The 18,436-nt window shown below is 34.9% G+C and overlaps 2 protein-coding genes across 10 annotated transcripts in view; one reads left to right on the plus strand and one right to left on the minus strand.

The window, feature by feature from the left end:
• The window catches only part of Zmynd12 (zinc finger MYND-type containing 12), a 183,740-nt gene that overhangs the window by 115,313 nt on the left and 49,991 nt on the right, over nt 1–18,436 (plus strand). The window contains exon 7 of one of the 3 annotated variants that reach the window (XR_010043148.1): nt 2,360–2,849. The exons of 1 other annotated variant lie outside the window; for it this stretch is intronic. The gene's annotated coding sequence lies outside the window, so the exon portion shown is untranslated. Of the gene's footprint in view, nt 1–2,359; nt 2,850–18,436 lie in introns of those variants that run through there. One more of the 3 variants, XR_010043149.1, reaches the window with a different exon arrangement.
• Nucleotides 1–18,436, minus strand: part of Ccdc30 (coiled-coil domain containing 30) — a 129,818-nt gene that overhangs the window by 103,593 nt on the left and 7,789 nt on the right. The window contains exon 1 of one of the 7 annotated variants that reach the window (XM_063236356.1): nt 2,417–2,556. The exons of the other annotated variants lie outside the window; for them this stretch is intronic. Within the exon in view, the coding sequence (XP_063092426.1) occupies nt 2,417–2,486 (70 nt within the window). The 5' untranslated portion in view covers nt 2,487–2,556. Of the gene's footprint in view, nt 1–2,416; nt 2,557–18,436 lie in introns of those variants that run through there. 7 annotated transcript variants of the gene reach the window in all.

Here is an 18,436-nt window from a genome sequence, read left to right on the forward strand (position 1 = left end):
CTGAAAGAAGACAGGGAGAAAATATTTCTGTAAGGAGAAAATGCAGTCTGGGGGTGTAGCCCAGTGGTGGATCACCTGCCTCACAGGCACAATGCCCCGTTCCGATATCCAGCACTGGCGAGAAGGCCAAATGATGAGTGTTAATAAGCAAGTTTCAAATAACTGCTTTGTGTTCAATTTTTTTTTTTTTTGAAGTACTGGGATGAAGTTCAAACCCATTTTCCCCAGACATGCTAGGCAAGGGCTCCACCATTGGGCTACCTCTCTAGCCCCTTTTATTTTGAGACTGCATTTCACTAACTGGCTGGCTTAGGCCGGCCTCAAACTTGTTTCAATCCTTCCGCAATCCTTCAAGCCTTCCAAGTACCTGGAATTATAAAGATATACTTCTGTGCCTGGCTTTTTAAAAAATGTTTATGACTGTTAAGCAACCTGTATATTGAATTTGAAAAAGAATGAGTTCTTTCACCTTGAGTTAGAAATACAGAAAAGAGACAATTTAAAAATTCAAGCTTTATACTAAACTAAATTCTAGATAAAACAAAAATTTAAATACAAGCAAAAAGCCACAAAAGTACTAAACAAACACACAAGTAACAAATGTTTTCAATAATCTTGTGAAGAAAAGGCTTTACACATGTGAGCCAGAGATACAGCTCAGTGGTGGGGTACTTGTGTTGCAGGCACCATCTATCACCAGGACTGATAGAAAAGAGAGAGAGAAAGAAAGAAAGAAAGAAAGAAAAAGAAAGAAAAGAAAAAGAGAAAAGAAATGGAAAGAAAAGGAAATAGAGAGGGAGGGAGGAAAGAGAAGAGAGTAGATAGAGGGGAGAGGAGAGGAGAGGAGAGAAGAAAAGAGGAGAGGAAAAAAGAAAGGAAGCAAGACTTTACACATGAAAACCCAGAAAGTATAAAAGATGGCTCAAAATTAAACAAATATTAGCAATCCTGCTAATAAAACAAAAAGCATTCATAGCCACAAAAGGCTCATGTTCAGAATAAAGATGCCTACAAATGAATAAAACCAAAATGCAACACAGTAGAAAAACACATAAAAGCCTGGGGAGGAACTTTACCAAACAGTACATCCAGGCAAACAAACACCACCTTCCTCAGTTTCCAACTGCATTTGCCTTCAGAAAGGCTGAGTACCACTACTTATAAGAGGTGAACACTGGAGTACCAAGCCCACATTCTGTGGACTGCTGAGGAATGCTAAAATCAGGACAATTATAGCCATGTGCTGCAAAATACTGTTTTAATCAACAGCAGATCACATGTAGGATGGTGGTCCTGTAAAATCGCATCGCCTAGTGAAGTCATAGGCACCCTGGTTTTTGTAAACACACTGTGATGTTTTAGGATTAGGAAACTGCCTGATGACACTTTCTCAGGACAAATCCCATTGGTAAGTGATGTGTGGCTGCACTTGGGAGACTATAGCAGCACACATCTGTAATCTTTGATCAGGTTATTCTGTGTGTGGGGTACTGGGGATGGATCTTGGGGTTACTCTACCAGTGAACCCAGTCCCTAGCCCTTTTATTTTTGAGACGGGGTTTTATTAAATACCCAGGCTGACTTCAAACTTGGATCCTCCTGCCTCAGCCTGTACAGTACTTGGGATTATAGGCATGTGCTCAGTAATTCTATTCTTATCTTAGTTAGAAATCTGTAGATAAGTACATCAAAAGATATGTATAAAAATGTTCATAGCATGAGGACTCATGATAGGCCTGAACAGGACACAACACAAATGTCCATCAAGAGTAGAGTGGAAAGACAAATTATGTTTATTAATGGAATATTATATTGTACAAGTTCACAAATGTTACATACAACAACATGAATGAATCTCACAAACACAAAATTGAGCAAGAGAAGTAATCTAAAGAATGCACACTCAGCCGGGCACAGTGCCACACATTTGTAATCCCCGCACTCAGGAGGCTGAGGCAGGAGGATTATCATGAGTCTGAGGTGAGCTTAGGTTACATAGTGAATTCAAAGTCAGCCTGAACTGTCTCAAAAAACAGCCTAGACCCTGTCTCAAAAAAAAATGCGTACTCCATATAGTCAAAATTCAGAAACAGTGCTCACAGTCTGGATGGTGGTTGACTTGGTTGGAGCTAGAGACAAAGAATAAAGTGAGAATCTGGGATGCTGTGAGTTTCTTGTGGTGAGTAGTGTACATTTATGAGTTATGTACTTTCTAGCAGGTTATAAGCTTGTGCTTCAGTGAAAATTTCTGGACCTTGTATAAAACGAGGCTGTTCTTCAGACCTTCATGTATTCATCGTAAAGTATTTTTCCTTGCTGTACTTATGTTCTACTTTTTTTTTTAATGTTCCATTTTCAGAAAAGATCAGTGAAGTTAAAACATGGCCAGAAACGGTCACCTGAAAACACAGCTTACCCAGTTGACGCAGCTCTTCCTCCTTCACTTGTAGTTTATTCGTCAGCCTTTGGACCTCCTCCTGGGCCATCCCCAAGCTGTTTGCTATGTGTGCAGCATCTCTCTCTAGGCAGTTTTGTAATGCTTTATCTTTATCTAGGTCTTCATTATAAGACTGAAATAAAACTACTGTTACTAATAAAACAAAGAGCAAATGTACTTGTATGACATTTTGCTGATTTCTATAAGGTTTAAAAGCCAGTAAGAAGTAGCAAATATTTCATTCATGTATATTTCTTTTATTCAGTTACACAAAATAAAATTGATGATTTTTGTTTTTACTTGTAAACATATAATTTTATATGTTTATGTGATTGTTAAAAGCAGGAATTTAAACATAAAACATATCTGAGACAATATTCCTTATTTACATGATACATTATAGTTTGCAAAATGCTTTCTCATTAAGTATTTCATTAAATGTCACAGCATGCACATACTTCACAAGTTTCAAATCATATTTAGAGCACCTCTTTTGCAATTATTTTCAAAAAATTTTGAGATGAGGAATTTAGTCTCAATTAAATTCTTTTAATCCTCAGAATATAAGAATTAAACAATTTTTCTGAGATTAAAAACCCAAATATACCATCTAATATATATCATCTATATGTCAAAACCACTTAAACATATTATTATATTTGCATTATTTTTAATTAACGTAGTTTTTTTAACAGCCATAATTCTAATCTATGTACAAGCTTCTCTCTGGATTTTTAAAATTCAGTAGCACATCATGAATATTCTTCTACATTGCTATACAGACTTTGTAATAATATTTTTAAAAGTTACATAGTGTAAAAAAATGTTCCAGAGTAGACATGCCATTTATACAATCATTTAAACACAGGGACAGTATCCACTTTTACTGTTGAAAATAATGCTATGACATTCAGTTTCATCTACATACTGTATATATTTTCCTTACTTTGGTTACTTCTCATGGTTAAATTCTCAGTATACATATTCTTATGTATAAAAAATTTGCCCAGATCAAGATGATAAATTCCACACTATTTGATATAGTGTGATACAGATTCTAAAGAAATCTCCAGGGCTTGGGAGGTAATTCAGAGGTACAGCACTTGTCTGGCAAGTGCAAGGATCTGGGTTCAATTCCTGGTAGAAAGAAAGAAAGAAAGAAAGAAAGAAAGAAAGAAAGAAAGGAAGGAAGGAAGGAAGGAAAGGAAGGAAGGAAGGAAGGAAGGAAGGAAGGAAGGAAGGAAGGAAGGAAGGAAAAAAATCTCTGAGAGAGAAAAAAATTTCTTTTTTGAGTCAGGGTCTTGCTATGTGGTTTAGACTAGGCTCGAACTCACTTTGCAGCCCAGGCTGTCCTTGAACTCACAGACCAAATTCAAGGTCTTGTATGTGTTAGGCACTGTGCTACCACTGAGCTATCCTCAGCTCCCTGTGTGATTTTATTTTTTGTGGTATTGGGAAATGAAACCTAGGGCATCATATGTGCTATGTGAGTGCTCCACCACGGAGCTGCATTCCCAGCCCTTTCTTTATCTTAGATTTTTAAAGACAAGCTTTGAGACAAGGTCTCACTAAATTGCCCACTTGGCTTCCAACTCGCAACCTGCCTGCCCCAGCCACCTTAATCTATAACACATATTTATTATTTAAATATGAATACATTCAATGAAAATCAGCTATTTGGGTGATTGTTTTCTTGCTCTCCAATTTTTGTAATGTGTTTATACACAATTTGACCTTTTTTTTTTACAATAGGATATTTTTTTAACATATTTGGACAAATTCAGGTAAAAGTTAATTTGTACTTAGCTATTATTAAGTAAAAGATTACAATTTTTAAAAATCATACTAAGATATTTTTGGCAGGGGTTGCTGCTCAGCTTCTTGATGTTCTCTTTGCAGACACTGATGGATTTGTTAAATTTTTCCTTAACTAAAATCAAGAAATAAATGTACCTTTTATCAATCAACCTTCATAATTAAAAATTAACTTATGTTAAAAAAGATGATAACCAATTTACATCAGAAAAAAAGACCTCAAGTCAATCCATTTTATGAGGTTAGACCATGTTTTATCAACAAGTCAATACTGATTCCTGAAGAAATTTAAAAAATTACTCTTAAGTCTATAGGACACAAGTAGATATATCAAGAAAATGTAGTATCAAAAATTCCATAGGACGGCTGAAGATTTAGCTTAGTGGCATAAGCACCTGCCTTATAAGCATAAGGTCGTGAGTTTGATCTCTGGTACCAAAAAAAAAAAAAAAAAAAATTCCATGGGAGAGTAATTAGGAAAAATGTATCTAGAAAGTTTTCTTAGAGAGGCAACAAGGTAAAACAGGTCAAGCCCATAATATTGGGCTTGACTTTAAAACCTGACAAAGATAAAAGTTAAATACACCTTTCATATAATTCTGCATTACATTCCTAGCCTTATACCCAAGAGAAAGGAAAGCATGTGCCCACACAAAGCCTTATACATGCTACAGCAGCTTTAGTAAAAGAATCACAAAGGAATCTCACTCAGAAACACAGATGCAAAATTTTAAAAATTATATGAAACCCAATAATTTTATAAAGGATAATATATCATGAACAAGATGCATATCCAAAGTATGCAAAGTCATTTTAACACTGATAAATAAATCAATTAAATTCTCATATTAACAGATTAAAGTCATAAATTATTTTATTATCCCAATCAATACTACAGAAAAAATTTTAGTGAAATTCAGCATTGATTCCAAAAGATAATGAAAAGAAAGCCTTAGCAAACTGAGAATAAAAGTGAACTTTGTTAAACCAACAAGAAGCATTATTTTTAAAAGAAAACTTTCAGCAAAGATCATCCTTAGTAGTGAATCACTGGCAGCTTTTTCTCTGAAATCAGTAATAGGATAAGATGTTTGCAATTTAATATACCAGAGATCCTAGCCAGTGTAGTAAGGTAAGAAAAAAAATTTAAAAAGAATAAGGTTTGGAAAGGAAGAACAACAATATCACTATTTGTAGATGATTTTGGGCATAAGTTTTTTTTGGTGGGGATCGAACTCATGGCCTTGCACTTGCCAAGCAGGCACTTACACCAACGAGCTAAATTCCCGGCCCATAAAAATTTTTTTGTATCACAATAAATTATTGAAGTAAATGATAAATTTTAACAAGACTACTAGACATAGTCAATATGTAGACATATAGTTTTAAATACTAGTAACAATGAGGAAATTTTTTAAAAATTAAAAATTAGGATTTACTATAAATAGCATCTAAAAATATGAAGTCCCTGGGAATAAACCTAACAGAAAATGTGCAAGACACTTGTGGAAAAATTATAAGATTTTACTATAAGGCACAGAATCTTTGATTACAACAACAACAACAACAACAGCCATCAAAGATCGGTAAATTGAGATGCATCAAATTTGATAATTCTCATTCTCTAAAAGATACCATTTAGAATGTTAAAAAACCACAGAATAGGAGAAAAAGTATTTGCAGTACTCATAACCAGCAAAGAACTGGCAACCTCAATATATACAGAATTTTTGTTGTCAATAAAACAGGCAAAAGACATGAGCACTATCAAAATGAGAAATCTGTATGATCAATATCATACCAATTTCATTTGCAATCAGTGAAATGCTACTTTGTTGGGGTCACAAATTCACAATTGCTAATTTTGCATACTTCCTTAAGAGACAAAATGGAGATTTAGGATTATCAGTACCACCCATTTGAGATTTCTCATTGACTCTTTTTAGCATAAAACCATCTACACCCTTTGAGTCATCCCAGGATTATACTCCAGGACAAGATCCTTCTTAGCATAAGATCACCTACTTTCTTTTGAGTCATCCCAGGATTATACTCCAGGACAAGATCCTTCTTAGCATAAGATCACCTGTGCCCTCTTGAGTCATCCCAGGATTATACTTGCTCACTGAATCATAAGCCACTGCGACTTCTGCCAAATTTGAATCTTTCATTAGCCCCATCTGTTACTTACTGTGTACACCCAATAAACAGTGGTAGTTTTAGAGTGTTGGGTGGGCACATCTGGAGTCATCGACTTCCCAGCCACTCGTATACTACTAAATTTGTCTGTTTTTTATTTTATCATCTTGCCATACTCTTTACACAATCAGGGCTCTTCCCCAGGTCCCTGCTAATTAAAATCAACATGAGGGGATTTAGCTTAGCAGCATAAGCACCTGCCTGGCAAGTGCAAGGTCATGAGTTCAATCCCGCTACCAAAAAAAAAAAAAAAAAAAAAATCAACATGAGATAACAGTTTACAAAAACGTGAAAGTCTGATGATATTAAGGACTCATAAAAAGCAAAAGAACCTTCTTGCAGTATTGGTGCCAGTACAAATTGGAACTGGTACTTAAAAAGACAATTTGACATAATCTGATAAAAGTTAAGATCCACATAGTCTGGTTCCCTAAATCTGAGTATACTCCTACACAATTGGATGTATTCATAGTGACAAAATGGATAGATATCAGAAAGTTTATAACAGATATAAATAGGAAATGTCAAATCAATGCAAAATGGACATTGTCACATATTCACACAGAGGAATAATATATAACAATGGGAAGCTGATTAAGGAATAAATACACAACAGTTGATCCTCTAGTTTATATAATTTTCAAAAGTAGGCAAAAGTATACTACTCTATGTATTGTTTAGGGATGAAGGCCTTTGTGAGAACAACAAAAGTTGTGATCAGAAAGACAGCAAGGACACTTCTAAGGTATCAGCAGTATATTCTTGACAGGGCTTATAGTTACATGGCTATTTTCTCTATATTTGGTAAATGGTGCTCATAAATTTTATCATTTCTCTTCAAATATGATATATTTCACAATAAAATATGTTTTAGAAATTTTTGACTATTACTGGCATTAAATATCATCTCTTCATTCTCTGCCATTCAGCAAAAAAGTAAATAGATTTGATACATCCATATGTAAGCATATATGTTATCAACAAAGACTAATGTGATATATACACACTAATACAGAAAATAAAACAATGTGTGTAACTGAATATAACTTGTCTTTTAAATGAATGGAAATTTTCAGAAAGGATAAGTAAAAACTATTGTTTATGCATTTTAAGATGTTTAATTAAAAATTGTTGGTTCTTCACTATAGCATCGGAAAAAAATAATACTTAGGAATCAATCTAATAAAGGAAGTAAAAGATCTATATAGTGAAAATTACATTATTCTGAAAAAGGAAATTGAAAATGGAAAGACATTCCCTGTTTATGGATAGGAAGAACAAACATTGTGAAAATGGCCATTCTCCCAAAATTGTTATACAGATTTAATGCAGTTCCAATCAAAATATTATTTGCATAAGTCACAGATCTAGAGAAATCATTCCCAAAATTCATCTGGAACTAGAAGAGACCTAGAGTAGCAAAGGCAATTCTGGGCAACAAAGGTAAGGCAGGAGGCATCACAATCCCTGACTTGAAGTTATATTACAAAGCTACTGTGATAAAATCAGCATGGTACTAGAATAAAAACAGACCTGAAGAGCAATGGAATAGGTTAGAAGATACAACCACAACTACAAACACACTCAACCACCTTATCTTTGATAAAGGGGCCAAACATGTTCACTGGAAGAACGACAGTCTCTTTAATAAATGGTACTGGAAAATCTGGCTCTCCACATGCCGAAAACTAAAACTAGACCCGTGCTTATCACTATGTACTAAACTAAAATCTAAATGGATGAAAGATCTGAATATTAAAACAGAAACACTAAATCTATTGGAAGACAAATTGGGTAAAAACCTTGAAAACATAGGGGTAGGTACAGAATTCATGAACAGGAATCAAACAGAAATACTTCCCAGAATCAATAACTGGGATCACATCTTATTAAAAAGTTTCTGCATGTCAAAAGAAATCTCCAGCATAGTGAGAAGAAAACCCACAAACTGGGAAAAAAATCTTAGTGAACTGTCACTCAGACAAAGGACTTCTGTCTAAAACATATAAAGAATTTTAAAAAAAATCAGACTCCCAAAATTCAAAGATCCAATCCAAAAATGGGCATCTGAGATGAGTACACAATTCTCAGATGAAGAAATACAAATGGAAAATAAATATATGAAAAAATGTTCAACATCAATGATCATTAGGGAAAGGCAAATTAAAATAACACTGAGATTCAATTTCACCCCAGAAAGAATGGCCAATATCAAGGAATCAACCAATAACAAATTCTGGAGGCACTGTGTGGAAAAAGGATTACTTCTCCACTGTTGATGGGAGTGTAGACTTGTGCAGCCACTGTGGAAATCAGTGTGGAGGTTCCTCAAAAAGCTAAGATTAGAGATTCCATTTTGACCCAGCTATCACACTCCTGGCCATATTCCCAGAAGAACTGAAAATATCAGACCACAGTGATATATGTGCATCCATGTTTACAGTACAATTTGCAATAGCCAAATCTTGGAAGCAACCCAAGTGTCCATCAATCAAGGAATGGATAAAAAAAGATGTGGCATTTTTATACAATGGAATACTACTCAGCTATAAAGAAAGATTACATCAAGACTTTTATAAGTAAATGGACACGACTTGAGACCATACTCATAAGTGAGATAAATCAGTCTCACATGTATAAATACTATATTGTGTCCCTAGTGTAAGAAACTGAAAAAGTTGTATACGATTCAAAATCTACAATAAATAGTGTGTAAGGGTAAGAAACTGCTCAAACAGGAACAGTAATTGGGATAGGGGATAGGAAGACAAAGGAAAGGAAAGGAAAAGACATAAATTTATAACATAGATACATATATATACACATACGATAACTAAAGTGAATATACTACTAATTGTATTAGCTATTGGAAAACAACAGTTAATACTCATATGATTAGATGCATGTTACATGTCTATATCTGTTACTCTAAGCAACCCTTTTGAAGGTAACAATATGCAATATTACAACTACTGTCAAATTTCTATCATCTTGTTTTGTAAACCTATACTGTTACTGTATTGGGTTGGTGGTTGTTTGTTTATCTCTTTGGCTTTTTTCTTTTCTATGTCTTTTTTTCTCTTAAATAAAAAAATTGTTGGTAATGGTAATATAAGAATATAGAATTGAGTATATGAGTAAGATGACTTTTTAAAATTCTACTTTATTTTGCTTATATTTTTAAACTATGCACATTAAGTTAAAAACCCAACAAAATTAAAGCAGACATTATTTCAAATATGATTGGCAAATAAATCAGGTCTCCCTAAATCTTGGGTTTCCAAGTCAGCATACAAGGTCCCTTTTGATTGGAACAATTCTCCTACTTGCTTTATACACACATTAATTAAATATTAGCTTGCACAAGGTTTAACTAGGGAGGCAACAAAATTTTAGCAAGTTACATTTCAAATTCTAAAACCATCTTTGGAAAATTTCTTTTAAAATGTGTAATTGACACATAATTAACTATACATGTTTACAATGCACACTTTTTTGTTATATGTGTACACTTAGTAAACCAATACTACTGACATAAGGAAAATATTCATTATTCCAAGAAAGTTTCTATGCTCCTTTGTAATGCATTTTTCCCTGCCACTGTCTCCAAGCAACCATGAATCTGTTCCTATTACCATACATTAACTTTTATTCTCTACTACTTCGAATAAATGGTATTCCAGACTATATACTCATTTGATCTTTCAGATGATTATTTTGAGATTTATTCTGTTTATTCTTTTTTAATCATGAATATTCCACTGTACAGATGAAAACATTCATCTATTGATGAATATCAGAATGGTTTGTAGTTTTAGGCTTATTACAGTTAAAGCTGGTATAGGACATGTACAAGTCTTTATGTGGGCATATATTTCCATTTCTCTTGTGTATATACCAAAGAGTTGAATGGCAAAGTTTGGTGGTGCACTTAACTTTTTAAGAAAATGCCAACCTATTTTCTAAAGTAGCCATATCCTTTTATATTATTATCAGTAGGGTTAGAGAATTCCAGTTGCTTCAGATTATCACCAACATTTGACATGACTGTCTTAATTTAGAGTGATTTTTCTGAAACATAAATCAGATTGTTAATTCTCCTGTTACAATCATTTAGTGATTTTTTTCAGAACTTCTAAAACAAAGTCAATCATTTATTCATTCAAAAATATATTTATAGCTGGGTGATAGTACATGCCTCTAATCCTAGCTACATACAGGATGATTATAAATTAGAAGCCCACATGGACAACTTAGCAAGACACTGTCTCAAAATTAAAAAATAGAAAGAGATGGGTACTTGGTTCAGTGGGACAGTGCTTGCCTAGCACGCAGAAGGCCCTGGGTTTAACACCTGATACCACAAAACATTTGTGTGTGTGCACATGCATTCACACATGCATGTATACCAGGGACACTGAGTGTCAAATCCAGTCTTTGGCTTAGCCCGTGAGTCTTACCAGGGTGTGGCTCTTGAAACTAGTCGCAGTCACAGGTCTCAGCATTGAGTTGCAGGAACCAACATGCACCAGCCACTTTGCTCCCTTTGCCAGGAATGCCCTTCCCAGCCTCCTCACCTAACTAACCCAATAAGCTTTCAAAACCCCACTCAACATCATCTCCTCTGGAAGCTTTCTGTGGTCATTCTACTCATCCTCTTCGACTTGGCCTGCGTTTTGTAAGGCTCGTGTGTCCTCCTTAGCCTACAATATCTTCACTGAGCTATTTCCCCTTTCTTACTTCTTTCCTATATTGGTTTATAAGTTCTTGTGAGGCCAGATCAAGTTTAATTTGAATTTATTTCTACATCCAGTAGTACAAAGCCCGGCATATGATAAATTCTCAATAAATAATAGTATGCTAACTAATAAGTATGAAGTATTCGAAAGCTTTATGTGTACTGTTATTCCATTCTCATGATCATACTATAGAGTACTTGAGTTGTCAGATTTTCCAGACGGGCAAAGTGAGGCTCACAAATGGTAACTATCTCGTTCTAATGCACCCTACTACTAAGAGGCTGAGGAAATCTTTTAAAACCCAAATCCTGTATTCTTAAGTACAATTCCTGATATTTTAAAGAACGAATGATTAAATGAGTGAACACATTTAAGACTGGCCTGTCCTTATTTGGTTTTGGAAACCTGCGGAAATTCTTTCTGTAATTTAGTGCTCATGTGTTTCTGACACTGTGACTTGGAGTCTCCAAGTTCCAATTTCCCAAAGCATGTACTTTGGTCTACCAGTAAGTATGCAATCTGTTCAGTGGGGCTGTTCAGGGCTATTTTGGACAAATCTTCATACAACATTTCTTTACATTCTTTATTTGGCTTCTATTGGGAATAAATAACAGAAACAAAGTGTTAAAGGAAACAACAGGCAAATAACTTGTTATAAGCTATTGAGTGAGTTCTGAATTTGATTTTTAAATTAATTTTTTAAAATAAGCTATCTCAATACCACCACTCTTCTCTCCTTGTCTCTAGTGTGTGTGAGAACTCTGAGAAACAATAACCAAAAACAGTGAGGAAAGGTTCTCAAAAGCAGTAGGTATTCCTTCAGCTGCACAGCTTTAAATTTTTCATTTGGTAAGAGGTAAGGATATCCTTTTTTAAAATTTTTACTAGGGCCTCAAATCTGAGTTTTTATCAGGGATCCAAATTTAACTTTAACTCATATCTGTATCATTTTACTGAGCTCCTAATCTATTAGAAGCTATTATACTAAGCTTTTTTTTTTTTTTTTTTTTTGTATTGGGGATCAAACTCATGACCTTCACTGGCCAGGCAGGCGCTTATACTGCTGAGCTAAAACCCAAGTCCTGTACTAAGCATGTAAGATACATTTATCTCAGTCCTTACTTTAGCCCAGTAAAGGTAGGAACCATCATTATCCCCATTTTAGAATGTGAAGATTGAAGCACCAAACAGCCCAGTAATTTTTGCATGGTCATTCAACTAATCCTGCCAATAATTCTTGAAATTTTTAATATTCAGGTAGATAATTATTTTAGCCAGTACCCTGACTTCTCAGTCCTTTCACCAATTAACCTTCAGTGCTCTGTCTTCTAACCTACCTCTCCCTGGATCTTTTATTACTAATAATCTTAGCCTCTCCTTGATCTCAATTTGAACCATTCTATTCTCTAATCATCCTTTCCTATGTACTTCTAGGACCTCAGGTTCAATAAGTTTTGAACTTGAGGTCATACTGAAAACTATTACCCTCTGACCATAGACACTTTGTTTGTTTTGAGACTGTGTAATATTCCACAGAAACACCTCTTATCAAGTCACAATGACCTCGATGTGGTCAGTGGGTGCTTATCAACCCTAACTGCACATACCTGTTGAGGTATTTAATCTAGTTGTTCACATCCTTTTCTTTATCTTTCTTCTTCTGGGATACCAGTTCTGAGGTTCTTTCTCCTGTCTTGCATACCGTTCTTTCTCAGACTGATATTTCACCTTTGCTGATATTCCAATCAATAACCATGGGAATATCCCACATCCAGTCCTAGACCTTTTCTTCTGTCATATTAATGTTCTGGATTATCTCTTGTAGTCCTAAAGCTTTAAGTATTAGCTATATATTGATGACACCCAAATTTATATCTCTACCTTGCTTTGAATTCCCATATAACGCAAGAGCCTGTTTGACATCTTCACCTGGATAGCTAAGATAGACCTCAAATTTACCTGTACAAAACCAAACGCTTTAATGTGTCCCACAAACTGGGTTTTCTGCATCTTCCATCTGGCTGTTAGAAACTTCAACATTCTAATTGTTCAGGCCACAAAGCTTTTGGTCATCAGTGACTTATCTCCTTTTCACCCATCCAACACCCATCCATTAACAAACTGTATTAACTCCACTTTAAAAATATATCATTTCATTAGGCATTTCTGCTGTGATAGACATATGTCTTTCTAAAGAAAAACTCAAAATTGTATTTTGCATAACTGCTCACTCAAAATAACAGGGCTTATTAAAAATAATAGATTTATGGGAACAACTACTTAAAATCTTTATTACTGCATAAATAGTGTTATAAAAGTATTGACAATCTTAAGTATATTGTTATGTTTAAAGATATGTCAAATTCTTAAAAAACAGGAACATTGTAAAAAGTATGACTTTGTCCTTTTTTATTTAAAAAAAAGTTACACTTGGTAACTTTGGTGGGCTGAAGGAGCTGAGATTGCAGAGTTATGGAAACAAAGGCAAAATGCACAAAGATTGGGACTCTGCACAGTCAGCATTTCAAAAGCAAATCATGTGGCCAAACTGAACTCAAAAATAAAAAGTGGGGTCCATGAGATAGATAAATCATAGGCTGTATACTGATAATTCAGTCAATCAGCGATGAACCCCATGTACAACAATGTATAGATTTATATTGCCAAGCAACATAATAGTTGTCTTACGTTTTTATAAGAACAATCTATGATATTTACACAAGAACAAAACTCACTAAAATTTCATTTCTCAAAATGTATCCTTAAGCACTACACAGCTGTCTTGCTTGTAGCCCAAATCATTAACATACTGAGAAAAGCTGTATGTGAACTTTCACATTATAATGACTCATTCTCTTGGTTATCAGTCCCCTCATGAATTAATTTACATTGCAAAAACAGGTTGGCGGCAGCATATACAGCATTCTCTGTTTCTTGCAATATGCCAGATTAGAGCACCAGAAGAACCCTGCTATAATTACAACTAAAAATGCTGAAAGAAATTAAAAACTCTTAAAATGGAACCATTATATGAACAAAAACAATGCAAACATTTAAACCAGCAGAATAAAACTCATATCCATTGAAAGCAAGGAAAAAATGTGCAGAACACATAAAATATATCCTATAACAACTTTATGTATATTGGAGATTTGAAAGAAAAAATTTTTCCATCAAGAGACCCTTGTAAAGGGAAGTCCTATAAAGAAAATGATTCCAAATGAACATCTGTGATGAAAGAAAAAATGCTGAACATGCAAAATGATAGATGTCTGGGAAATATATTCATTGATAATATTATCTCTGCCCACCTAATCTGTAGTTAAACAAAGATAGACAATTACAAAGGAATCCTCCCTCTGTTTTTCCCTGTAGTTTTGCAGTGCTTTATGTATGTTTTGAGTCCCTAATATGTTACTGAAGTGGATAAAAATACACCACTTTGATATATTGACTATTTTGAATTAAAAGTACTTGAAAACAACAGGTACAGTATCATTCTTATTAGAAGAATGGAAGGAATTCTGTTTCTCAAAAGCAGAAGATAAAATTCCCATATGAAAGATTCCCTCCCCCCTGAGTCACTAAATTGCCGAAGCTGGGCTTGTACTTGCAATCATTAGCCTCCTAGAGTACAGGAACTACCAGTGTGCACCACCGTGCCTGGTAGGAAAGGAACCTTCTTAATGTGAAGGACGGGAAGTTATATTAATAAATCTGTGTGCTTTTCTCCTGAGAATCTGACATATCAATTCCTGAGCCCAGAAAAAGGCAAAAAACTTAAAACAAAACAAAAAAAAAACCCAACCAAAACAAACAAAACTAAAAGAGGTAAAGTTTTGCTTTTCCTGTATTAGGTACTTGACAGAGTAGGTGCTATGGAGAAACTATTAAAACTAGGATGTAGCCATTCATGGACTGTGGGGGAAGAAGTCTACAAGAAGCAGGCCTTCCCTGCGAACCTGCAACCTGCACCACACATGGGCCAGCGCAGCTAGGATACAGCCAGACCCCAGTCCCTTCCAGGATGCACATGGGCCGGGAAACAAGAGCCAATCTCCTACCCCAAGCAACCAGCTGATCTGGAGAAACAAGGCTGCAATGATAGCTACTGAGGTGAAATACAATTTGGTGCTTGTGGAGTTTGGTGTTTCTCTGACTGCAGGTCAACGGCCAATGGTTTGATCATCGGTTCAGAGAATAAGGGTACTCAGTGTGGCATCTATGGGGATCTCCTTCTGAAGGCGGTAGCCATTGTCAATTCCCTATTATCTTGTTTTGAAGTCCAATATCATTTTCATTGTTTTGTTGGGCTGGGTTTTATTCTGTTTTGTTTTATTTGATTTTGTTACATCTGATGGCATGGGCAGCTATTTCAAAGATAGTAAAGATACTATGGTAGCCATTTTGGATTTACTATTGTCTTATTTTGAAGTCCTTTATTGCATTCATTGTTTTGTTTTTATTGATTTTATTCAGTTCTGTTTTACTTGGTTTTTACTTTGTCTACAGTTATTTTGAAGACAAAAAGAGAACCATTATTAATTTTGTATTGTTTTGAAGTATGTGTCACTTACACTGATTGGCTTTGTTCTTTGAGTGGCTTTGTTCTGTTTTATTTTGCTTGGCTTTATTTCTCTAAAAACAAAACAAAACAAAGCCCCTCAAAAAACTAGGATGTAACCTCTATTCTGGAGGAGCTAACAGGGTAAATATGATACAGTGTGGTAAGTGCTATAATAGACAACACCTGCGCCCTTTCACACACACAATTTGAACTGTTAGAATATAGATAGAAAATATATCTAAAACATAAGAAATATTTTTCTTGTGGCAAAATATATAGTACTTTTCCCCATTATTCTACTTTATACATTCTACAACTGTCAAATATTAGTGTTTAGAAATGGAAAAATAAATTTACACTTTCATAAATAGAAAAATTATCCTTCTTGAGTTGGAGATCCTTAAATTCACATCTAAGCTGTTCATGCTCCTTTTCATAACCATGATTTCCTTCTCATGCTTTCGATAAGTTACATAGTTTGTGTAATCTTTCACCTAAACACAATGCTTTTTCTTGTTTTTGGTCCATGGCTCATATTTTAACTCCATTAAAAGTCCAGTCAGTGAAAGAGCTATCAGGAGATCACTCTTCTATCATGACTATAATTGGAGAAATAAACAGAAAACCCAGCTTTCCTTAAGCTTATCTCTCTCTCTTCCTCTCTCCCACCTCCATCCACTTCCTTCCAACGGTCTTCTGTTATGAGAGACACTATGTTTCCCAGACATATCATCACACATAACTACAAATTTCTGGGAGTCATAAAGATTTTTTCCCTAGTATCATGCAAGTTTCAAATAAGTTTTATAAAATATGGTCATGGTCACTGATGAACAGAGAAAAATCTACACAGTAATTTATTTTACTGTGATGCTAAAACTGATGATTAAGATGTTCAAAATGGTAACAGGTAATTACATTGAAATAAAACTGAATAGTCCTTAAAAATGGTATCTGGCTAATATGACGGCTTAACAAAAGGTAACTTTATGTAGCTAATACCAAGAGATTGAAAATCTGTTACGCTCCAGGTACTATAGTGATCTAGGAGCTATATTTAGGACATCAAATGTTTGTTACCACAACCATAGGGGACTATTATACTTGCACATGACAGATGAGCGTACAGGTTTATTTAGAAAGGCTAAATGTCTTGTTTTATCACACAAATAATAAGATAGGACCTAGAATTTGCACCCAGGTGGGCCAATACCAGGAACAGAACTTTGAGTGTGCATGTGTAGGGTACAGGGGATTGAACCCAGCAGGCCTTTTCACTGACCTGCATTCCCAGCCCTTTTTTATTTTGAGATATTGTCTTGCTAATTTCTTCAGGCTGGGTTTGAACTTGCAGTCCTCCACTTTCAGCCTCTCAGAGTGCTGAGACTATAGCTGTGTCTCACCACATTGGCTGAAACTGAACTCACGACTGTATCAAATTGTTCAGAAGAGGACTACCAAAATAACTGAAAGGTTATGCTGAATTGGGTGGAAAAAATAGACAATTCTTCAAGATATGTACAATGTCAGCTTATTCTGAAATATCAAAAAATGATTAATAGTCAAAAATCCTAAGTGCTAGGTGCTCTGGTCCTAGACTATAAGGCAGGTGTAGATAGTCCTACTGTGGAAAGATAATCACCAAGTGATTATCTGATTAAAATTCAGCTTTCTGTAGAAGGGGGTGTGAGAGGAGAGGAAGACGACGAAAAATAATTTAGATGGATTATGTACATGTATCAACTCTCCAGAAGGAATGTAATCATTATACTGCAAACATGTGCTAATAAATAAAAAACTGGAAAAAATAAATAAAATCTGGCTTCTCAGATAATATAAGAGAACCTGTCTACCACCAGAAATATGTGTGACTCCTCTAGCAGTTGTATCTTACTGCCAGTCAATAAATGGGTGTTTATGTCCATACATCCTTGAGTTCAGTTAATTCAAGCTCATTTTGGGGAAGCAGATCTACTCACAGTACACTGATTAATGAGGTTTCCCATCGTTTAAGGGAGTGAGTCACCTAGCGGGTCAGTTCCTGACACTAGGATGACTATATCTAGATAATGAAAGCCACCTTGAATCCATCTGTATGTTACTGTACCAGAACTCAATACAGACTGCTGTTATCTAATGGGAAACAAAGATTACATGTGAGCACTCTTCAAACTGTACAGTGATATTTAATGTTAGTTTTTAATGTGCAAATTTAAGGGAAAAACAGAGAACATTCAGATTATCTTTAAAACTGTATGCTATTAGTTTTTATTTTTTAATTTGATTTAATTTTATTTTTGTCTTTTTAAGACAGGATTTTACTATATAGTTCAGGCTGGCCTTGAACTCTCTATGTAGCCCAGGCTGGCCTTGAACTTGCAGTGATTCTCCTGCCTCCGTCTCCAGAGCTTTGGGGTTATTGGTGTGCACCACTATACCTGGCTATTAGTTCTTATCCTTTCATTTCTTCCATGTGTTTCACTGAGTGCTTCTACCTTCTACCAGCAGTCCTCAGCTTGTCTTTACTGTGCTAGAATAAAGGTATCACAAATAACAGGGTTTTCTTTTATAGCAGCAAGGAAGCTGACTCCCTCTTTCTCAGGTGATGAAGGATGTCTTCTAATGACTCTCTTCCCTTGATGAAAGTGATAAGCACACATGTAAGCATATATGTACACA

This window comes from Cavia porcellus, unplaced genomic scaffold, assembly GCF_034190915.1.
Source record: "Cavia porcellus strain 051 isolate PalLab524CR breed Dunkin Hartley unplaced genomic scaffold, mCavPor4.1 scaffold_25, whole genome shotgun sequence".
Taxonomy (NCBI): domain Eukaryota; kingdom Metazoa; phylum Chordata; class Mammalia; order Rodentia; family Caviidae; genus Cavia; species Cavia porcellus.